The sequence below is a fragment of the Paramisgurnus dabryanus genome, chromosome 10 (assembly GCF_030506205.2).
Source record: "Paramisgurnus dabryanus chromosome 10, PD_genome_1.1, whole genome shotgun sequence".
Taxonomy (NCBI): Eukaryota; Metazoa; Chordata; class Actinopteri; order Cypriniformes; family Cobitidae; genus Paramisgurnus; species Paramisgurnus dabryanus.
This window is the reverse complement of record NC_133346.1, coordinates 21,300,861-21,324,645: the sequence shown is the minus strand read 5'-3', so window position 1 is coordinate 21,324,645 and position 23,785 is coordinate 21,300,861. Positions and strand designations below refer to the sequence as shown.

General features: G+C 36.4%; 2 protein-coding genes across 3 annotated transcripts; one reads left to right on the top strand and one right to left on the bottom strand.

The window, feature by feature from the left end:
* Positions 1-1,657: 1,657 nt before the first annotated feature.
* On the top strand, positions 1,658-11,593 carry ak3 (adenylate kinase 3). The gene is made up of 5 exons (XM_065290364.2): positions 1,658-1,979; positions 6,105-6,224; positions 6,375-6,547; positions 10,112-10,230; positions 10,586-11,593. The coding sequence occupies exons 1-5, from the start codon at positions 1,832-1,834 to the stop codon at positions 10,701-10,703; spliced, it is 678 nt and encodes a 225-aa protein (XP_065146436.1). The 5' UTR covers positions 1,658-1,831; the 3' UTR covers positions 10,704-11,593.
* A 3,553-nt stretch (positions 11,594-15,146) lies between these two features.
* On the bottom strand, positions 15,147-23,728 carry cdc37l1 (cell division cycle 37-like 1). Of its 2 annotated transcripts, none has more exons than XM_065290366.2 (8): positions 23,480-23,728; positions 22,574-22,846; positions 20,385-20,478; positions 20,149-20,264; positions 19,949-20,071; positions 18,752-18,925; positions 18,283-18,354; positions 15,147-16,774 (listed from the first exon to the last, which is right to left on the bottom strand). In XM_065290366.2, the coding sequence occupies exons 1-8, from the start codon at positions 23,531-23,533 to the stop codon at positions 16,661-16,663; spliced, it is 1,020 nt and encodes a 339-aa protein (XP_065146438.1). In that variant the 5' UTR covers positions 23,534-23,728; the 3' UTR covers positions 15,147-16,660. The 2 variants fall into 2 exon arrangements, with proteins under 2 accessions (XP_065146438.1, XP_065146437.1); XM_065290365.2 differs by having other exon boundaries at positions 22,574-22,849; positions 23,480-23,726.
* Positions 23,729-23,785: the final 57 nt, after the last annotated feature.

Sequence of the window (23,785 nt, the reverse complement as noted above, 5' to 3'; positions counted from 1 at the left end):
TTATCTCATGTTTGACGGAGGTGCCATTTAGAGGCTTTTTCATCTAAGCTCCTCATATATATGCCTATTACTACATAAATTATGTTTACTATGTTATAATACTTACATTACAAAGATTTAAAAAAAATAGTAGACCTATGCAAAGTTATATCTTTACATTTGACTAGCCTACATCTTTAAATACTCCCATAATAATGTGGAATTTAATTAAATTAATGGTGGAGTGAATTATTGTACTTCTTTTATAGTTTAATAAAGAACATTTTTTACATGAATTCATTTTATTTCTGCCTCAAACATTAATGTACTGTGCACGGTGGAGTTTGTGTCAAATCTACTTGTGTATTGTAAGTATAGTAAGTATAGTAAGTGCATACTAGTGTATTGCAAATGAACTTTATCCACACACAACACTCTTATAACAGTTTATTAGCTTTCCTTTGGTAATCAAATGAAGATAGTACAATGAGAGAGAAAGAGAGAGAGAGAGAGGGAGAAAGAGAGAGAGAGAGAGAGAGAGAGAGAGAGCTGTAGCTGTATTGCAGTTTTGTAAACGTTCAATGTGTTGTGCTATTCAGTCAAAAGAGGGCTCCATTTACACAGAAATAACAAAGCCAAAAGCATTGCGTATTACAAATGTATACTTATCTGGAGCATAAATCTTTTCCCTGTTTTATTTAACTAACATCCAGCATAACATCTCCACACTAACATCTTTCTTTAGCCATGTGATAATTAACATCATCACAGGCTTTCCAAATCCAGTCTTTGTCCGATTGTGTTAAAGGATCTATTGTTCTAGGCATAAAGGCTATCTACAGGAGAGAGCAAGTATTCCTCCTTATCTTCTTTATCATATCAAAAGAACCCATCCTGTCAATCATTAGTCATATGATGAATGATGCGTAGCGTATGCACTCATGCGTAAAAAGGGGCTTAAATGGACTCTCTCGTGACTGGATTGGGTTCATGAATGGCAGTCACATGGTTGTAGATGATTTAATCAAACTGAAGTTACATTGCCCACTCCAAAGCCTGTTTGAGCAGTTAGCTATCAAACAGATTTACGAGTTACATAATCACATTGCATAATCATCATCAGAGAAGCATTGATGAATATATTGCTGTATTTTCTCAGGCAAATTAGGTAACGTTTTAAACATACAGTACCCATGCATGTAAATGCAATTTACTATAATCTATACAAAGTGCATTTACAAAAAGATGCATTAAGTACTAACTATAGTAAACTGTAGTAAAATCTTACCATAATAAATGTTAAACTATACTACTACAGTTTCATTCATTGTAGATTATTCTAATATAGTATACTATATTAACAAGGGTAGTAATTGCTATACAGCATACTAAACATTAAAGCACTGCCGTATTTACTAAAGTATACTACAGTGTTTTAATGCATGCGCAGAATTATACAATAATTTAATACCCATTTGCATTTTCTACTTATGTAATTACATTGTAACATTGCTGTAATATCATCATATTAAAAATCAAACGCACTGTTATTGTGTCCCCAAAAGCCCTTCTAATCTATCTTATGATGTGTACTTCCTGTTATGTGAACGCGTCTCATGCTCGTCTACGAAAAATGGGCGTGCTCGAGAAAAGGAGGGCTAGGAATATAAAGTAGAGTTATCTGGATTTGGTGGTCACATACAGGAGCGCGCATCCCACCGTTGGTTTTCACGTTGGAGTTGTTTCACAGGATTGAAGCCTACTTACAGGAATGGTGTGAGAGTTATGTTTCTTTGAGATTTGTCGTGGATAACTAGTTAAGTAATCGTTATTTTGAGATAAGTTGTACAGGATGGCTGTGCGGGGTGTGTTTCGGGCGGTGATAATGGGGGCCCCGGGCTCTGGTAAAGGGACCGTGTCCGGTCGGATAACGAAGGGTTTCGGTCTGAAGCATCTATCGAGCGGAGACTTGCTGAGGGCTAACATCGAGGCAAAAACAGGTAAGACATTTACCACAATAGTACACCAAGTGTTTTTAAACATAAACGACTGTAAACGATTTTTAAAATGCCATCAGTTTGTGCATGGTTTAGTTTAGCTTTTGATTAAAACTCAGAAGATGGATGAAAACTTAGACGGAAGGATAACTCAAATCGTGAGGGTCTTAATAAATAAGACAAAACTAAAATGTTGACAGCTGGTTTTGGGCATCACTGACGCGTTTTGAACATACGCAGTCTAGCTAGGCAGCTATCTATGGTAAACTATTTAACCTACAAATTGTTTTAGCAGTTGTATATTATAAAGTGCGAAAAGTAAACATGTACTTTTAGTTTTTGTTACTTTAATGACAGCATGCAATAGTGAATGCACTAAATATTTTGGATTCGGCAGACACTTTTATCCAATGATTTGCATTCAAGGTTCATGCAAGGTTCAGGTTGATAAAATCAGTACGTGCGTATCCGGATCGAAACCACCACAACCGTTGTACTACTAACGCAATGCTCTACCTATAAAGCTGCAAGTACATCTCAGATATTTGAACATCAGTGCACAACATACACTAATATTCCCTCACAGGAATATAAAGAGTTAACTCTGATATGTGGCCGCCTACTAGTTGGACAACACTTTCTTTCTCTGTTGAGTTTTGTTGCACTGTGAATGCCTTTTTGGCAAAGCCATTAACTCCAGTGTAATCCAGGCTTTTAGGAATGCACAGCGTTAAACATTGATCTTTTCTTAGGTATTAAATCTGCTGTGTCTTTTAAAATAAGTGCATTTTACTTAAATGCATTCCATATAGACTACTATGTGCTCGGCATATCAAACAGATCTAGAGAAGACCAACCCTGTTACTGCAGAAAGCCTTAGCAGTATGCAAATTACATCAAAACCCAAACCTGTTATATTTAAATACATAAAAAAATTGTGAATATTTTGTTATCTAAACGCTTAATTTAGAAAGAACAGAGAAAACTGATTTTTAAGTCATGCTGTGTGTAGACGTAAACACATGTTTACACAAATGGATGCCAGATGTTTTTCTGTGTTTGTCTCTGGGGATCGGGTACCTTCCTAGCCCTTTTGTCTGACAGTAGGGTAATTTATGGTGTAGGGTGTATTCATCACTTATCTTGTTGTGTACAGGTCTACCTACCACAGACAGATTTTATTCAGTCACTAAACAAATAACCTACCCATTATTAACCATTTATAAAATACACAGTTTGAATTTGCATGTATTATTGCTAATTCCCAATAATTAATACGAAGTAAATCGTACATGATTTTGCATAATTTTATTACGTAGATCATACAAGACTAGTTTTTGTACAAACTACTTAATTTTTTCGTTTGCTGAAATATAATTTGTACATACACAGTAAAGTTAATTTTAGTATTTCTCTTGTCATTATTTTATGTGTGTGATCTGCATAATTTTGCAATGTATATTTTTGATTGAATCTAACTTAATTTTTTAATTTCCATATTCCAAATTTTTTGTTTTTCCAAAATGTATTGGTGTAAAGGTACATGTAATCAAATTGCACATGTTAACATGCTAGTAACAATTACATATGATGCAAGATGAGCATATGAAACTCACACTGGCATTAACACAGTTAGTGCTCATTGAGTGAAGTGTCTTACATTCCTCTACCTAACCATAAGCACCACTCTACTGCACGATAATAACCAGAAACTTGACAAAATATAACATGAACTCTTTAAAATCAATAAGATAAACAAACAATAAACACTCAAGTCTTTCTCTATACTTAAAGTGCAGAAAATAACAATAAAACATTTTTCTCTCCAAATGCAGTTGCATAAAAAAGCATGCTGGGAAATACACATCCACTGCCCATAGTAATATCAACAGAAATGTAGTCCCAAAACAATATGATTAAGTTAACATAATTTTTACACATTTAAATAAGTCATGTTGTATTTACTTGTTTGAATTAAGTGAATTGGACAAAGGCACAAAATTGAGTGTAATTATTTTGTAATGAGTAAATTAAACAAGGATATTGTATTTTTTGTATGTTTACGTAAAAAAAATGGCATATTACTTAGTTACTTAGAACAAATGTTTAAAACTAGATATATTCATGTAATGATACAAACTTAACATTTTATAGTTAATATTACACATTTAATTACATTTACATATAATTTTTTTTCAGTGTACCCCTAACTCCAAACCCAACATCACAGGGGTGATTGCAAATTAAAAACATTTGAATTTGGTCATATGAATTCTGACAAATAAGCATGCAAAAAAAGTATGAATTCCTGCGAGATTGTGTTAAATATTTCAAGGCTTTGAACCGGTTCACGGAACGAAAACGAAAACCAGAAACCTTTGATGTTTTGCAAGGAACAGAAACGAAACCGGAAACTTTTCAAAAATATATGTTCCGGAACAGAACCGTTTATTGAAAATAATGGTAAACAAGATTTCTGTGTAATATGACTCGGTGAAGTTCACTTCCGGTCACCCTACCTATGATGCGGTATGCCCGTGCACGTGTTATGTATAACAGCAAGCATGTATTCTCTCATATTTCTAAATTTGCAACAAATTGTGACAATTATGTAAATGTGACAGATCAAAGAGTAAAACATGATGCAATGATATAAGCTAATCGGTGTGTGACGTCATCACCCCCACCACAGTCTCTCCTTATGATCAGCCTACTTATTTGTATGTCCCACAGCTGACATGGAACCTTATTAACCGGTTCGGGAACTTTATTTTTTGTTCTAACCGGTTCAGGAACATCAACTTTAGGGTTGAACCAAAAACCGAAAACGTTAAAATACTGTTTCTGTTCGGAACGAACCAATTGGGAAAAAATTCTGGTTCAAAGCCCTGAAATATTTATATATGTTAGTGCTGCACAATAACAAAGAAACATTTTATATGCAATAACTTGCTAAATAATACTATATGATAATGCTTTAAGTTTGTAACTTCAAATGCAAAATATATCCAACATACAGTCACCTTCCAAGCCCTTCAGACAATCTGGATGTGAATACCATGTATGGAAAGCTGAGTGTGTGCACTTTAAGCCAATATTCATTATATAACTGTAACTGGAATACATTTTGGCAAACAGCTATGATGATGACATATAAGTGCTTCTGTTCCAATACTTATGGAGGTGACTGTACATGTTTTAAATTCTTTTTGTTAAAAGAACGCATCAGTGATATGTCTTGGTTATCTCTCTGCTGCTGGCATCGACTTAAAACCTTCGACAACACATAACTGCTTGGAGTATTAAGATAGTTGCTATCTATCTATTAAACATTTGGCTTATGGTTTCAATTGTTTCCAATGGAAGCGTGACACTTTTTGGAAAAGAATTTGGAGACCACTTCTTCGTTTTTTTTTTATTTACTATTTAAGGGTGTTCAAGTAAAATGATCATTTTTGTTTAATTCTGTCAAATGCAGACAACATTTCTGACTAATCCCTAATAAGAATAATGTTTAAATTTGCACAAAGTTACAAAAAGAAGCTATATTTTCAGATATTGAATACTCCAAAGAAAATAAAGTTTATATTTAATTTAAACAACACAATACTTATGTTTTTACATGTATTTTAGAAATAGTTCAAAAGTGACAATATGATGGAATAACCCTAATTTTTAAACCACATCTTTCATGCGTCTTTGCATTTTACCTCCACAAAAAAGTTTGCATAAATTCAGCATAAATTCTTCAACAGTGTTCATGTCCATTGTATTTGTGAACAACTGTAATTATTAACATAAATGTATATACAATATTATGAGTAAAAATGTCCATGTCAAAAATGAGTATTGTGTCCAGTTACAAAAAAAAGTTTATACGCAGAAATGTGAAAAAAACACATTTAAGTGTTGCAATGGCAATACCGCAAGACCATAAAACTGTGGTATTTTGGCTTAATGTTATCATAAAGCCAAAATCTCATATCGGCCTATAGAATGATAATCATTTAAAAACTTATCTGTGTTGTAAAGTGAAAGTAATTTCTAGATTGTAAAAAGGTCATTATTTATTCAAAAAATGTTTTTATTCAGTGACTGAAATATAGATCTCTTGTGTGTACCTGGCAGATTTGGGTCTTTTGATGAAGTCGTGCATTGATCAGGGTCAGCTGGTTCCTGATGATGTCATCTCTCGTCTCATCCTGTCCAGCCTGAGGAACATGAAACAAAGCAGCTGGCTACTAGATGGTAAATTATTACAAACTAAAGCTGTAAAAGTGTCATAAAATCGCTCCAAATTATTTTGTTTCTCGCAGATGGCTTTCAAATAACATATAGGGCATATGAGAGTCATATGAGAAGTTGTAGCCTATAAAAATAGCTTAATGCTCCTTACAGGGTTTCCACGTACTGTGGCTCAAGCGGAGGCTCTGGACAGCGTGTGTGATGTGGATAGTGTTATCAACCTAGACGTGCCTTTCCAGACCATCAGGGAACGACTGACGTCACGCTGGGTTCATCTTCCCAGCGGCAGGGTCTATAATATAGACTTTAACCCACCAAAGAAACCTGTGAGTCCTTTAATCTGTTCTCTATCAACAATTTGTCAATGTGCCGTTGAAAGCAATAATCCTTATAAAGGTCAAAGCAGTTGAGCTATTTACAGTCTTGCATAAAAGCTGTTGATTATTAAACTAAAGCTGGTTGACCATCGACGCTCATGAAAAAAATGCACAGCGTGTACGTGAACACGTACGAGTTTGAACGACAGAGCTAAAATTGCTATTAGGAAGAATTTAAGGTTTAATATAAGCATCTTAAAGTCGCCATCTTATACTGCTTTGCTTCTCAAGAGAAACAGTTTTGTTCCTATGATGTCTTGGGAAAACATAACACAGATGCAGATTAAAAATAGTATTGTTTAAATTGCACATGTTCACTAATAGTATTCAGTTAGTTACCTGTACAAAAGTTTCTGTTTGGGTTTTTGTCTTCTTCTAATGTAAAGAATAGTGTGTAAATACAGTAAAAGTCAAACAATGCATGCATATGAAATGTGACAGATCTTGTAAAGAGTCCAATGGGGTGTTGAGATAAACTAGGCCACGGTGCTTTCTGAAATTTGGTCTAATTACAGTTTATAGACCGGGACGTGAGATAAGAAGAATTATGTTTACTAAGGAATTTGTTAAGGGAACTTTGCTCTCATTCGTGCAGTAAAACAGGAGCAACCAGAGAAAGTCATGAAGTCTCAGTCCATTAAACACTGTCAGAGAAAATATCAATCACTTTTAAATACAGAACATTTTATGTTGCATGCCTTGTATAACTACCCAGTCTCACAAAGTTTCCTGATATAGTCACCTATTTTTTTGATTATTTTTTCGTGATATTATCACGAATTTTCGCGTTTTTTCGTGATCGTATAACGAATTCCTGTTTTCGTGTGATTATCACGTATTGGTTACTCAACTGCTTTTTCCTATTTTTAAACCATTGTCGCTTCGGTTAAGGGTTAGATTTGGTGCTTGCATTAGAATGTCACTTTATACATTGGTTTATACAATTTTGTCTGATTTATTTTTTTATATGTCGCCTGGCGTTAGGGTTAGAGTTGGGTTTGGATAGGGACGTCATTTTATGTAAATCTAACCCTAAACCGAAGCGACAGTGGTAAGAAAATAGGACAAAACAGTTGAGTAACCAATACGTGATAATCACACGAAAACAGGAATTCGTTATACGATCACGAAAAAACGCGAAAATTCGTGATAATATCACGAAAAAAGAATCAAAAAAATACGTGACTATATAACGAAATTTCCTGAGACTGGGCTGTGTATAAATACTTAAACAACTTTAGTCTTTTCCATTCAAACTGTACACATGGCATATGTTCAAACATGTGCCAACAGCTAATGTTAAAGGCACAATATGTAAGTTTTTTTTATTTAAATTTGTAAAAACGACTAGAACAGTTTTTTTTTATGTTTTTAATGTTTAAATCCAGAGAACTTTGCATTTGGTAGTAGTAACGTCTAGCACGTTGCTCTGTTGTGGCTTCTATCAATCCACGCTTTGGGCCTTACACTATAATGTAACGGTTATAAAACGTTATATCAGTACTTGCGAGTAATCGACATTAAAGGTGAAGACTGCGGCTGTGTCCAAAATAGCTTCCTATACCCTTAAATAGTGCACTATGTGAGGGGACAGCCATTTGTAGTGGTGTTTGAAACTATAGTGCACTTATTCAATCCCATAATGCATTGCAATAGTGAGTGTACAACGGGTTCGCCTCATACATCTTGAAAAGTGAAGTCACTGGCTCTTTGATCGCCCCCTGGTGGCTGGCTGCAGTACAAGTCATAAACCCCGCCCTCTCCATGCAAACGAATAGGACTGGTTCATTTTGGTCCTTTAAGGTAATCGCTGAATGATATATGTTCAATTGTTGATTTTTGTTATAAGTTTCATTCTAGTAATTTAATGCTATAGAAACAGGGCGTGTCGTAATGATTGGTGTGGTTGATTTGGGCGCGCAAGTTTTTTTTTGAAGTTTAATACCGCGGCTCCAGTGGAAGAAAGCAATGTCGTGTCATCCATCTTTTTTTACAGTCTATGGTGTACAACCGATGTACACTCAACGGCTAGCTACTACCACTAGTAAGGGCAAATGAAGTCCCGCATCTCAACACAAGATGGCACCCGCAGTGCTTCCCCCACTTATGGCGCTTTTCCATCGTACAGTACCCCACAGTTTGGTTTGGGTCAGCTCACCTCACTTTGGCGTGGTTAGCTTTTCCATCGAGTTTAGTAACACTTTGGAGTGGGAGGGATTATAGGCGCTATATTTGCACTGCCTACTGCTGTGACATCATACAAGTGAGAGCGTCATTGTACATTCCCATACATTAATTTCTCAGTCCGCCACAAAATTAAAATCGACCACCACAAATAGATGTTTGCACATCGCATTTATCACTACCTCTGTCTCACATGATAGTTTCTGAACACCCATGTAAGTTGCATTTAAGCATATATGCGAACGTGCACGTCGTGAATGTGTCGCCAAAAGTCTAAAAAAACTGGTATGGTGTTCCTCTCAACCAGTGGATGTTTATCATTGCTAAAAGGGAGTTTGGGAACTTATAGCAGAGCACAGATGACAACATGTTTGCTCGAGACAGCGCAAGCTAGCATGAAGGTAAAGCTAATCTTTTACATTATAGCGGTGACGCTGGTAGTAACGATTCTCTCAGATCAATCAGTGATCTACAGTGTTTTCGTGTCACGTTTTGGTATCAGCTCAGGTGACTTGGAATCCCGACTGAGGCGGTACTAAAAAAAGTAGCAGATACTACGTAATGCACCCAGTGGAAAAGCTCACAAAAGTAAGCTCACCCAAACCAAACCATGGGGTACTATGCATTGGAAAAGCGCCATTAGTGTCACTCGTTTTCATCCCCTTATTCAAGTGGACTATATTAGCACACTAATGTAGAAAATTAGGGTATAGAAGGCTATTTTGGACACAGCCTCCCATAAATCACTGCCATCGAGCTCTAGTGGTAAAAATGACATATTATGCCTTTAATCTTGTCTGTTGTATACATTTCTACTGGAAATTTTACATTGTAGCAAAATATATTTTCATTTACAGACACTTTCAAAAGCTTATTTCTCAAATCAGTACCATATTTAATTTGCAGTACAATGTATTTTTACTGTATTTCATGTTTTGTTTTTTGGCTAAATGATCCCCTTTAATCTATTTTCAATAATAAACCACAAGACAGCTATTCAGTGTATTTTACGCAAACACTGAGCTAGCCGAGTGTGAAACAGTGTTTGCCTTTTACTGCAATAGATCCAAGCTTATGTCAACACGAAGCAGTTTAGCTGAAGGTCACCCCTCCAGAATTAGCTACAAAAAGAGCCAACATCCGTAAAATAATCTGTTGTAGTAGTTTTAAAGTATAGTTCAACCAAAAATGAACACTTTATCCTTATCTGGTCATATTGCGGTGAACCGTTTCTTTAATATGGTATTTTTAAAGACACAATGTGAGGTTTTAAGCCCTGCAGTGATGTCATGCAGTAATGGGGTAATCAATGGTCTGTGTTGTACACAGGGTCTTGATGATGTCACAGGAGAGCCATTGGTTCAGAGAGATGATGACAGTCCTGAAACTGTCACCAGAAGACTGAAGGACTATGAGAGACAAACACAACCTGTTTTAGAGTATTACAGGTATTGTATATTACACTGGAATATATACATTGTATAACCAGCATGATCTCATACATATTTTACCAGTTGAATTCGTATGAAGTTAATCATTCAAAAAAGCATGATTATAATTTTTTTTTTAAACGAAACCCCACCCCTAAACCCCATCGTCACAGGGGTGAAGGCAAATCATACAATGTGGTCATACGAATTAGCCAACTCGTAAAATATGTACGAGATAGCATTGTATATAGAGTACAAGCACATAAACCCACTTATTTCTGATGATTTTATGTCTATGTGCCACATCTCAGTTATTAATAACAATCTGTTCAAGCTATTAAATATGATAAACATGCTAGTATTATCTTGACAGGAGTAAAGGAGTGCTGGAGACCTTCACAGGAACTGAAACCAACAAGATATGGCCACACATTCACGCCTTCCTGAGCAGGAAAATCCCGGGAAACCAGCAGGCTATGGGAAAAGCGTGATTTTACGAGGAGATTTTAGAAAGGAGACACTCACAGCTACAAATACACTTTTAAGGGGTTCAAGCACAATGCACCTCTATGGCCTTAACCAGATTACAGGAAATGGAGTTTAAACACTCATATGTATCCTCTGGTTTCAAGTTGGTGCCAATGTGGATGCCACACAACACAAAGCTGATGGCTAAATAAGTATTTTGTGCAACTTGCTGATGGAGAGGCGGTCATGAGAAGATTAATAATTTACTCCAAAATTAATCAATACATTTTCAAAATAGGTGTATGAGACCAACCTGTCTGAGAAGCATTTCAATTTTCTTTTCGGCTGAAATGTGGATACGATAGCTCTAATGCATTCCTGTTTGTATGTGCCCATTTTATTTAATAATGTTATCATTAATAATTGTTGAGGAATGTAGATTAAAGTTTAATTTTAAATGTTGAATTGTTCAATCGGACTGCCACTGTGATTTCTGTAGTCTTAAACCTTTAACAAACGCCTTATGTGGTCTTAATGTCTTGTACATGAAAGCTTGATGATTGTATGTTATACAGATAATGGATTTTTAATGAAGAAACATCAGAATGTCAAATCAGATGACACTAAAAATGATAAAAAAGGGACAAACGCTGTTTTCCTAAGTTATGCTTTATATGCCATTCTGTGTTCATAAACCACTTTTCTGTAGTTAGACTCCTACCTGACACAATCATGATGCATCAAATCACAAGGAATTACGTTTTTTACTGCTGTTTTTACAAACTGTATTATATGTAGCAAAACTTTAAGTAGAGAAATCTATGGCACAGTGAGAAACTAATAGTAGGTAGTGATTTTGCACCAGTTTGTTGTATAGGTTGTATTGCACAAATGCAATAAAGTGTCAATGTTTGTTAAATTTTGCTTTGTGTGTATACATTACAAGTCAAATGTTGAAAAATGACTTATTCTGTATTATTACTATTTTCCAAAATTCATAAAATGGTCTTAAGTAGCATGGATTTTTTTAGCAATAGGCAAAATGCATTATATGGGTCAATATTATACAATTTTCTTTTATGCCAAAAATCATTAAGATATTAAAGGGACACTCCACAAAAAATAGGCTTATTTTCCGGCTGCCCTAGAGTAAATTTTTTTATTTATTTTAAACATTTTTAACATGGCTGCAGCAGGTGCAATGATATTATGCAGTGCCCGAAAATAGTCCCCTTGGTAACTTTAAATAGCTGGGGACTACTTTCGGGCACTGGGTAATATCATTGCAACTGCTGCACCCATGTTACGGCAGCAAAGTCCTTGATTATTACGCCATAGTGAGAGTATAGTTCCTAGCCATATCTGCCTAGAAAATCACTACTTTTAATTTTCCGGAGGTCAAGTTTTAAATAGGAAAAATATCCAAACTCTTTGATCATTTTTAAGCGTGAAGCTAATGGTCTAATCAGATTCAATGGATTATGCTAAGCTATGCTAAAAGTGGTACTGCCAGACCCGGAGATCAGCTGAATGGATTCCAAAACAGTAAAACTTAATTGTTTAACCCTAAAATGAGCCTATTTTCAAAAAAAGTGGAAAGATCATGTTTCATGAAGAGATTTTGTAAATTTCCTACCATAAATATATAAAAAATTATTTATCATTATTATTATGTGTTCCTCATTAGGATGACTTTGGGCGCTTTCTCAATATAAATTTTTTTTTGCACCTTCAGATTCCAAATTTTCTAAAAATTGTATCTCGGCCAAATAATGGGTCTCATTCACTAAGCATGCGTACGCACAAATTTGTTCGTGAAATATGCATTCGGGTGTTTTAATTAACAAATCATGAATCAACAAAAACTTTTATACTGAAATTTCTTCTATAAATGTTTGCAATCATGAACAAGTAAAAATAACCCTATATATCTGTGTTATATATATTATATATATTTTTCCTTATTCATGATTACTGCATACGTGTGGTCTAAGTTGTTTTTATGTTTTTGCATAAATGTTAAATAAATTTTAGCATGAAAGTTTTTGTTGAACCATGATTTGTTCGTTTTAACGTGCGTAGGCATGCTTAGTGAAAGCGACCCATTTCCCTATCCTAACAAATCAAACATTAATGGAAAGCTTATTTATTCAGCCAATGTATAAATCCAATTTTAAAAAGTTCACCCTTATGAGTGATTTTGTGGTAGGGTCACCAAAAGCAGGGTTGTGAAAACCATGAAATAATAGTAATGGTAGAATGAATATTACATTGTGAGATTTTTGCAGTTCTTATCAGTAACAACAGTGAATACGCACTATGTATCTTGTACTTTTGTGTGGGACACCTTCACAGAGTAACTTATTAATGTTATATTTTATGACCAGCACAATGTGATATTATTGAGCAAACGTGCTAAAAAAAGCATACGTGCCAACCCTCCCCACACACAGTTACACACCCTAAACTGCCATTAACCCAGAGTTATCTTATTTTGAAACCTTGGGTAAAGCAACATTTGTGACCCTGGACCACGAAACCAGTCTTAAGTCATATGGTTATATTTGTAGCAACAGCCACTAATATATTTTGTGGGTAATAATTTATTTTTATGCCAAAAATATTAGGATATTAAGTCAAGATCATCTTCCATTAAGATATTTTGTAAATTTCCTACTATATACAAGAAGTTGTATTACTAAAATGTGCTGCTAAGATTTTCTTAATTTTTTGCACCCTCAGATTCCATATCGAATAGTTGTACCTCGACCCCATATTGTCCTATACAGGTGCTTCTAAATCGGTCCTGGAGCCCCACTGCTCTGCACATTTTGTATGTCTCCCTTATTTAACACAGCTGATTCAAATCATCAGATCATTAGCAGAGGTCTTATTGAATTGAAACTTATCTGTCAGATAAGAGAGATGTGCCAAGGCGCAGTGGACCCACAGGAGTAGGATTGAGAACCACTGTCAAACCTACATAAATGGAAAGCTGTTTATTCAGCTTTCAGATAATACATAAATCTCAATAAAAAAAAAAATGGACCCTTGACTGGTTTTGTGGTCCCAGGGTCACATTTCACACTTTCATTCTAAAAAGGGTTCCTAACAAGCAATAGCTATCATTTTATCATCTTGGTTAACCATAGACCCAATACACTGTCAGAAAAAAGGTAAAAAACTGCACCTTTTTGTCGCTGGGGTGGTACCCCAAGGTACCGTTTTGTACCTTTACAGGTATATAAACATAATACAATGTTGTACCTTTTGGGGTACATTACTGTTCCTTAAGGATCGATTGTGTACCTTCAAAAGGTACAGTTAACCGTTTTGTACCCCTAAAATTGAACTGGTACAAAATTGTTCCTTAAGGTACACAATTGGTCCTTAGGGTATAATATTGTACCCCATAAGGTACAACAATTAATGTGTTTTATACCTATAAAGGTCAAAAAGGTACCTTTTAGGGTACCACCCCAGTGACAGAAAAAGGAACAACTTTGTGCTTTTTTTCTGACAGTGTATAGTCTGGCTATGAGAAACCAAAAAAAGGGGGGGAATTTGGTTGCCAAAATAAGATTTTGAGGAAAACACAACAGTTTTTCAATATTTGACTATGTTCTTATCTGAACAAATTAATACATACCTATCTTTTATTAATGCGTACACTTAGTTAGCATTTAGCCCAGCCCCATTCATTCCTAAGGTTCCAAACAGGGATGAATTTAGAAGCCACCAAACACTTCCATGTTTTCCCTATTTAAAGACTTTTACATGGTATGTTGACACAAAACAAAACATGGTGATTTTTTAAGCGGATAAATGAGAACAATATTGTTTGGCGGAAGAGCACTTACCGTGGGTTCACATCAGCCGCGTAGAGGCGTCAAAATCGGGTCTATCGCGTCTAGTTAGTGAGACATTCACGTGGAAATTCGCGTCATGAGGGGCTTCTGCTACTCTTCTTGCTTTCTGTAGTCACGTCACTAATAGCGCAAGCTTCTGATTGGTTAACGCGCCGTGTTTTCCACCGAAGTTTTTCAACTCGCCTGTTTCCCGGAGGCAATTCTCAATTCGCGCCATTCGTGTGAATGAGGCGGAATCGCGTCAACCGCGCCGCGAGACCTCCAGACGATTGACATTGAAATCATGTGAACTAATAATAACAATGTGAACGCAGCATTAGTTTGCAGCACTTCGGCAGAGTAATAGAAGTAAAATATTGAAAAACGGTGGTGTTTTCCTTTAGGCAAAGTCAACAGTGATTACAATGTGTTATTTTTGAGCTAAGAATAAAGTTATACAATTGCTTGCTTAGCAGCACTAATTTTACCTTTGGGTTATGAAACTATAACAAATCTGACTGTCCATTTCTCTGAAACTAAATTTTGCAGTCATCTTGAGTGTGATATTACTTATAAAGCAGTTAGAAAATGAGTAATGGATGTTTCAGACACAGTTACACCAGCTAATGTGTTTATTTTTCAATCTGCCCATGAAAACGGTTCAAATCAAATCAGATAGGCTAACTAAAACTAAAGGGCTTTTCACACTGCGCTTAACCCTGGGTTATCTTCATTCTAAACCCTGCTTTTAACCCTGGGTTAAGGAGCGTTTCACACCTGTAATTTGAAAGCGGTGTTAGCACTGCTTTTTACCCAGGGTTATGAAACCCTGCTCAGGAGCAGGGTTAGCACCGCATTTGTGGTGTTAACCCCGCATTTTGGTGCCAAACGCATGCAGTGTGAAACGATGCAGGGTTAGAATGTTATGACCCTAATTAAACACAGCTGAAGTAGCTAATCAAGGCTTGATAATTACAGACAGGTGTGTTGAAACTGGGTTGGAGACTCCTGACCCAGGGTTTAGGAATGCACAGTGTAAAATGTCAAATTATGAATACCCAGGGTTATCTCTTAACCCCTGGTTAAGTTTGAACAGTGTGAAACATGAAAAAAATAACCCAGGATTCCGTTAACCCTGGTTTTAGAATAACCCAGGGTTAACAATTTCAGGTGTGAAAAGCCCTAAAATGTACTTATGTTATTGCTTGCCATACAAGTGTACAATAACAATAAAACCTCAACAACTACAGTGAAATAAAACATTTTTAGCAGTTCGGTCTGCAATACTGTTGTAGTAAAGATTGAATTTAGCATATTAATCTGATTGTAAAGCTTGCACAGTTATCATTACTCCACAATTTAATATCACAGTTCCTGGGTTTACCGTATATACGCCGGTAACAGTAAATTGTCTCTGTGTTAAGCAAACAACACATCTGCAATCTGTTGTGATGTATAATGTATATGCAAAACTGACATTTCAAAGTCAAATTCATGATATTAACATGGCCTTGCTCATTCAGTTAACATTTTGATATGGTGTAAAATTTCTTTTAATTTCAAAGTAATAAAACATTGCTGTTTTTCTTGTCTTTGTTGTTGGTCAGTGGGGGATTGCAAATAAAGATGGGGTAATCTTGTTTCACTACACCGTTTCATTATCTGCAGGAAGCTTTCTGTAATCTATCGCGTCCATGAACTCATAAAACACAAAACATTTGGCAGATAGCAGCAGTGAGAGTTGAACGTTACGTGAACCTCGTAAAAACAAATGTGAATTTTGAAAATGGCTTTAAACGAAGCCTTTCCACGCTTGTCAAATATCAATGATCAAACCAAAATGCACAACAGCAAAGAAAAAATATCCTCCTTTTGGACTATTACTTACGTCCTACTGCTCAAATAAGTTGACAAAAATGTTAGCAACAAAATGTGCACAAAAATATAACTGCCTCAAAATACAGTTCCCTGTATTTTATTTAAATAGTTTCCTCTTTTAAACAAATATAAAGTGCAGCACACGTTCAGGCAAGGATGCGAAACGGAAGTCTTTGAGCGCAGCCCTTTATCTTCACGTCTCTCCCGAACTAAAGCGCATTTCCTACTGATGTTTCTCTATGGACTGAGGTCTGCTAGGTCTCCATCATTCTCCATTCATCCGTTTCTGAACTCTCCTCTTTAGAGGCTCTGGGTATATTTGTCCAAAGTCCTGCTTCCAAACAACGCTTCAGGTGATATTCTGCCACCTGCCGTGAACATGAGAGAGAGAAAATATTGAAGTACAGAAACAAAAAGTGTATTAGAAAAGTACATTGCTCAGTGACAGTATGACTATTAAAAATGCATGCTAACTGTAGTGCACACTGCATTATTGTACAAGAAAACAAAATCCAAACACACACAGCCCTGTGTGAAAATGTGTTTGCCCCCTAAACCTAAAAACTGGTTGGGGCACCCTTAGCAGCAACAACTGCAATCAAGCATTTGCGATAACTTGCAATGACTTGCAAATAACTTGGTTCACTCGTCTTGCATAATTGTTGTAATTCAACCGCATTGAAGAGTTTGAGCATTAACTGCATTTTTTAAGTCATGCCACAGCATCTCAATAGGTTTGAGTGACGAGGGCACTCCAAAGTCTTCATTTTGTTTTTCTTCAGCCATTCAGAGGTGGACTTGCTGGTGTGTTTTGGATCATTGTCCTGCTGCAGAACCCAAGTTTGCTTCAGCTTGAGGTCACGAACAGATGGTCAGAAATTATCCTTTTAGGATTTTTTGGTAGACAGCAGAATTCATGGTTCTATTTATCACAGCAAGTCTTCCAGGTCCTGAAGCAGCAAAAGAGCACACTACCACCACCATATTTTACTGTTGGTATGATGTTCTTTATGCTGTTACTTTTACGGCAGACGTAATGGGACACACACACCTTCCAAAAAGTTAAACTTTTGTCTCGTCAGTCCACAGAGTATTTTTCCCAAAAGTCTCGGGGAGGCTTTATGTTCTTTTTGCTCAGCAGCATTTTTCATCTTGGAACTCTGCCATGCAGGCCATTTTGCCCCATCTCTTTCTTATTGTGGTCTTATGAGATCGCAACAAGCAAGCAAGCAAAAATAATAATAGCACACAACCTCTCTTGGCTTCTTATAATACACAATTCACATGTGCGAGTTTTGATGAAATTGTACTTAATTTCGTCTAGTATTGTCATTTTGAATAATTTTTTTGTCATAATTTGGACCCACTGTAGTCTGCACATACTGCATAATCACACAGTTCTGAAGGGACAAGAAAGGGATTATAGATCAGACTGGATTCACTGCTCTTGCGGATTATGGCTGTTATATAATCTTTCCTGCCTGTGTCCTTTGGCTCTCATTGGCTTAGCAGGACATTGTGGTTGGCTGACATGAAGCTGAGCTCTTGCACGAGCATATGTGGTAAAAGAGTAGCTACAGTACGGGCTGTTTAACACTGCATTGCACAAGCTGTAGTGTAACTGTGCAACTACATCTGATATTTATTTCTTAATAACTGCCACCAGTTATAGCGTGATTATTGGTAGTTTAGGTGGTCTTTTAAACTGTTTATTCAGGATTCTTGAATTTAAATTTTGTGTAATGCACAAGTAACCAGCTCTATTTTTTTAATGTTGCTTCGTGCAAAAGATTTTTTAAATAAATCGGCCATTAGACCTTGCATGTGATTGTATAATAGCTGGTTGACATTTTAAAGAATAATGCATTCGTGTTACCTGTGGGTTCATGGAGCTCAGCACGTTTTGAAGAATCTGCATATCTTGCATCTGGATACACGCTTTCAAATCCTGCAAATTCAACATTAATCATTTAATAGCCTGTTATTGGGTTTACCTGCCTTAATGCAAGACCAAAACTCAACACGTTGCATTAAAAGTTTAAAAACAAGTGAATGTAAACAGAAAATTAGTGTACATCAATTTGCATTTGAAGCTGCACTAAAAGAAATGCACACCTGTGACCACATTAATAGCAACTTAAAAAGACATTTGATTGGTTGTAGATCTCATTCGTCCAAAATTCAGCTCCACTTAATTTCACACTTTATCTTTTGATCTAAATGGCTTTGCTTAGATTTTAGTGAAGAGAAAATTGGACACTGTGAAACCATGATGCATTGGGTTGGGTTATAAAAATACAAAAAAAGCATTTTCTGAACATTTTACAAACAGCAGCGACTCCTACCGGAGGCAAAGACTCTAAAACTTCTTTAGGATCAAGGCGACAACCCGGGGTAGTGTTCTGGTGTGCCGTCTCCTTTGGGGTTTCCCCTTTAGATTTCATAGTGTACTCCTTTACTCTTTGCTTGAAGGCCACAAGTTCTGCGTGGAAAACATCCAAGTATCCCTCCTGTCCAGCCTTTAATACAAAAGCAAACAAAGAAATGGTAACGCATTTGAATTGGACATTAGTATTAGTATTGCAGAAGATGTGGATGATGATGTGCTCTCTAGTGGTCACTGGCATTATTGCATAACACTATAATTGCTTGACACGTAATGAGGGCTTTGTTTTGAGATGCTATCAGATGAAAACAATGAAAGTACTCAATATGGATGTTATTAAAGAGACAGTCTTAAGCCTATGTTTTTAACAATCTGTAATATACTATATGCATACAATAAAGAAATGTTTAGAGAAAAATGTTAAGTTATTGATATTGAAGTTTTAATAGCCATCGGAAATGTCTGTATATCAACCATTGCCCTTTGCCTTTAAGATTATTAACCCAATAATAATCTTTAAAATAATAAATTAATTAATTAAATTAGTTTTTGCTTCAATTCTTTATAAATTGGGTAAGATCGGCATCTAGTGGATAATAGCAGAATTACAGATTAAAGATGTTTTCTCTTAATTGACAATCAAACTTCAATGCTCCTAATCTCATAATTAGATTGCGAGACTTTGGTCTAGATCTCACAGTCAGGGTCACATATACATCTTCTGAAGTCAAATGATACCTTTTTTGCGAGAAAACAATATTTTGATATCATTAAGCAATATTGGTTCTCATGACTACTCCTATGGGTGTTTATCATGAGACAAGCGAGAACCAATGAGGTTAGACATTATCAATGTGCCGCCATATTTGAATGAGCTGATCTCGGTTTACAATACACGACAAATCAATCGCTAAATAATCTAGGTGCTCTTTGAAGCTTCACCACCAATTAATGGCATTAAAAATCTAGGAAGAGCCAGGATAGGATAAAGGAAGTCATATACAACAGGGATGGCACACTATTCATTCCTACTCTCTAGGTAATAGCATTTGTATCAGGTATTAATAAGCCCGTTTCAGTCTAGAGCTACATGAAAGGACTGCAGCATTGCAGTGCACTGCAGAAGGTGAATCTGCTGTAATAAAAGGACGCCTACTTTGGCTTTCTGAAAGAATTGACGGAAGCAGCCTCGCGGGTCCTGCTGGGTGTTTCTGGCCATCTCCAGAATAAACTGCATGACAACCGCCTGATGTGCCACCTGCTCCATTAAGGCCTCTTTCTGTGGAGCATCCAGAATAAACATCAAAAACGATCGGTATCATTTATTATTAAATGCATTTGATATTGCACACTCACTTGTTCTGCCTGTAGCCGAAAGCACCACAGGATCAAGTAATTGGCTGTTTCTTCACAGATGAGATGGTGGTACTCTGATAGAAAGCGCTGGCTATCATCCCACCTCCTTAACATACCTGTATAATCACAACAGAGCATTTGACAAACCATCATGGGACTGAGCCAAATGAAAAGAGTCTAAGACGCACTGCCAGAAAACAAATCAACGATACGCATTGGCAAAAACCATAACTTACCAAAATGTTTCAAGAGCTCCTCGTAACGCTGGACAAAACTTTGGCTTTTATCGTGTTCGGTTTCATTAGGCCATTGTGAACGGTTTATGATACTCTAAAAACGAAGAAACAGGAATCAGTGACTAACAAAAAACATAAGGATGACAACATATTAAAGAGGTCCTGTTATGCCCTTCTACAAAGTCTTGATTATGTTTTTTCGTGTACAAGAATTAGGGATGCACCGACGTATCTTCCTATAACCGGTATTGGAAGATAAAAGCAAATAAAGTGCATCTGACATGTTTTCTTGAAAATAAGCATTTTTTATGTCTAATGCAGGGAATAAACTAATTTGAAGCGAAAGTATTTGATGAACTTGATGTCACGAGAGCATGTGTGTAATATTATAATCTCATTTTGAAGTGGATGGCATTATCGGACATTTGCCAAATGTATAAAACAGCCGATAATCACGGCAGGTTATATCCTGCCACTTAAAGCAACACTATGTAGTTTTTTTACCTTTAAATAAACTCTCTAAAATTATTTCAGTGATAGAACAACTTTTAACTGGACAAATTGTACTGTTGCTGCAACCTGAGCAGCCTCCTAGTTGCTACAAGCACACTCTGAAAGTGGCGGTGGAGGGTAGGAAACACAGCCCCGCCCCTCCCCCTGCCTGCAGAAGAGTGTCTGATACCAGGCACTGTTGCGCTTTTCAACCACATGGGGGAGCTGTAAGTCATTTTTACATGGAAACTACATAGTGTTGCTTTAAAGGGGGCAAAAAATGAACCAGACCTTCGTGCTGTGCGATTATTTTGATTTGGGTGACAAGTAGTGAATCGCTACGGTTCGGCTCGCATGCGATTTGCGGATTAATACACAAATTTAAATAGGGAAAGTTTACCATTTGCACATGTTTCTCAAGTGATTTTAAACAATTTAACCGCAAAAAGGCGCTAAAGTGAGCAGTTTTCTGTACGCACAGACGTACGTGCGGTTGAATGTGTCCGATCCATCTCCAATCAAATGTGATTATACCTTTAACCTTCAGAACTCTTGATGTGTAAACTTTATAGAGAGTTGCGTTACTGTGTCTCATACTGTAGTCGATGAAATTACATTTGGCAAATATAACACTGAAAAATAACAATTTTACTTGTGGATCAACGGTTTATGCTGCATCTCATTCCTGAAGCGCCGTGTGAAATTCGCCTTTCGTCTGCGTGCGGGTTAAAGTGCACTCAAAAGAGCATACACAGAGAGATGCGTTTCAAAAAGCGAACAAGCATATAATGTTTCTGTTCTTGACAGCACACATACATAAAAAAAAGATCTAGGAATACCACAGTATTCTTTAAAAAAAAAAAAAAACATTTGTTTAGGTCTTAAGTGCATGCATAGATTACAGGCAGAAACTAGTTCAGGCTTATCTTAAAGAAACAGTAACCTCAATTAACCTACATAGGTCTGTGTCATTAATGTTAACCCAACCCAAGACAAAGAGAAAATCACTTCTGTAGCTCTAAAAAAAATTATAATTAAATTAAATTTATACAATAAAGACAGTGTTATTATTCATTTGATTCGATTTTTTTAGACCTTAATTAACGTGCAACTTCTATATTAGAAATGTGTGTTGTTTCTTAGTTTTTTTCTCATTCGCTAGACTCAGGACACAACTGAAAAGTAGGGTTGACAAAATATATATCTTTTATCTTGGTACTGATGAAATTTCATCTAAACCTAGGAAGGAGAAGGTATTTAAAATGTTGTCATCATACCTAATATACTTAAATTGCAGTTCTTCAAACCTTTTCAGGTATTTTTATGATAATAAAGGATATGTATAATGATTGTTTGACAATGATTGCGTTTTCAAATGCATAAACGATTCAAACTAACAATGATTTCAGATCGACAAGGACTGATCAAAAGCCGTAGTAAATGAATTAGCTGTGCAGTGCACAATATCGACTGTGCGATTCAGAATAGTCGGCCATGTATTATTAGTGTATTTCAGCATTTATCATCACATCCCTATTGCTTGACATAATAGGCCATCCAGGTACTTTCCGCCTTACTGTTTTTCGAATTCTGACATACTTTTGATGCAGCGTTATCGATCCTTCTATTGATCTAGACAGAATAGGCTGCAGTATGGACCAGATGTTAAGCCAAATATTCAAAATTCCCAATACTACCTTGTCAAACACATCTCGGCTGGCCTCCGGACACAGTGTTGGACTTCTTCCCAGCATTCTCTCCTTTTGTCTCCATTCCAGTTCGTTCTGTGAAAGTTCAGTGGAAGAAGCCAGAGCTCGGGCGTGCTCCTGTTCAACAGACTCTGAGCTGTGAAGCTCCAAACCGCAGAGTCGGTCTTGTGCCTCCGCCAGCTGCCACGCAATGGAGGCCTTTACACAGTGCTGCTGACTCGGGCACAGGGAAGCCATGCTGTCTGCACTGGGCTGCACTGGCTTCTTCATCCATCCATGAATTGAGTAAAAAATTAAATTAATCACAGTGAATACATGGTAAATAATACATTGGTGATGAATAACTCTTATGGAAATTTCAATGGATCTAATAATATCTAAACAGTCATTTTATCCACCTGTCACAACACAGGAACAAAGACTCTTCAATAGAAATGAAGTAATGGATGAAAGTATGGCTCATGACCTCATATCAAAGACCCAGATAAACCTTTAATATCCCACAATGACAACGTGGTGTTTAAAACCCTTGTTTATGCGTTAACAACACTACCTATTCAATCGCCTTTTATCTGAGTAAACAATTACTAATTGTGTTTTAGAAACTAGTAAGATGTCTATACTATCACACTTTTAGTGGTTGTTTTAACATTCTTATTTGATATCTGCTCATTCTGCTGTTTAGCTAAGCAGTTCGCTTAAACACTGTCTGCTAGTGTTGCATTGAAGTTTCACTGCAGCAGCTAGTTTAGCAGGCTAACGTGTCCTTAACGAATCTAAAGCGCCTTTAAACTACTTAACGTTAAAACACAGACTAACGCACTTTCACAGATATTTAAAACAACGCAAACAGTATCTAGGTGTAAATAAAGCGCTTGTAAAGTTTCTCAGTACCTCGTGTGGGTGTGTGTCTGTCTTCTTTCGGTCCTGTTCATCAAACCACTCCATGTTGCTGATTTAACTCCTGAAGCTTCCAATCGCGTCCTAGTGTTTATAAAGCGTATGATCCTTAAATCATGCACGAATCGTTGCCGTTGATGCTAACAGAAGGGGTTATTTTCAGGTTATAACATCAGCAGTCCTAACTACAGCCACTTTTAGCTCCTCATGACAACTACCCTTCACAGACGCACTGGCACGTCACGTGACCCAGAACTCCAACCACGTGACCAGCAGTTGCTAGTTTATGAACATATTTTG

What these genes read in the sequence shown, in the direction of transcription:
- ak3 (XM_065290364.2), top strand. Translation starts at nt 1,832, where the DNA reads ATGGCTGTGCGGGGTGTGTTTCGGGCGGTGATAATGGGGGCCCCGGGC. An exon ending in TAACATCGAGGCAAAAACAG is followed by an intron (nt 1,980 to 6,104) that starts GTAAGACATTTA and finishes TGTACCTGGCAG; the next exon opens with ATTTGGGTCTTTTGATGAAG. An exon ending in TTAACCCACCAAAGAAACCT is followed by an intron (nt 6,548 to 10,111) that starts GTGAGTCCTTTA and finishes TGTTGTACACAG; the next exon opens with GGTCTTGATGATGTCACAGG.
- cdc37l1 (XM_065290365.2), bottom strand. Translation starts at nt 23,533, where the DNA reads ATGGAGTGGTTTGATGAACAGGACCGAAAGAAGACAGACACACACCCA. An exon ending in CAGACACACACCCACACGAG is followed by an intron (nt 22,850 to 23,479) that starts GTACTGAGAAAC and finishes GGATGGATGAAG; the next exon opens with AAGCCAGTGCAGCCCAGTGC. An exon ending in AATTCTTTCAGAAAGCCAAA is followed by an intron (nt 18,926 to 19,948) that starts GTAGGCGTCCTT and finishes TTTGTATTAAAG; the next exon opens with GCTGGACAGGAGGGATACTT.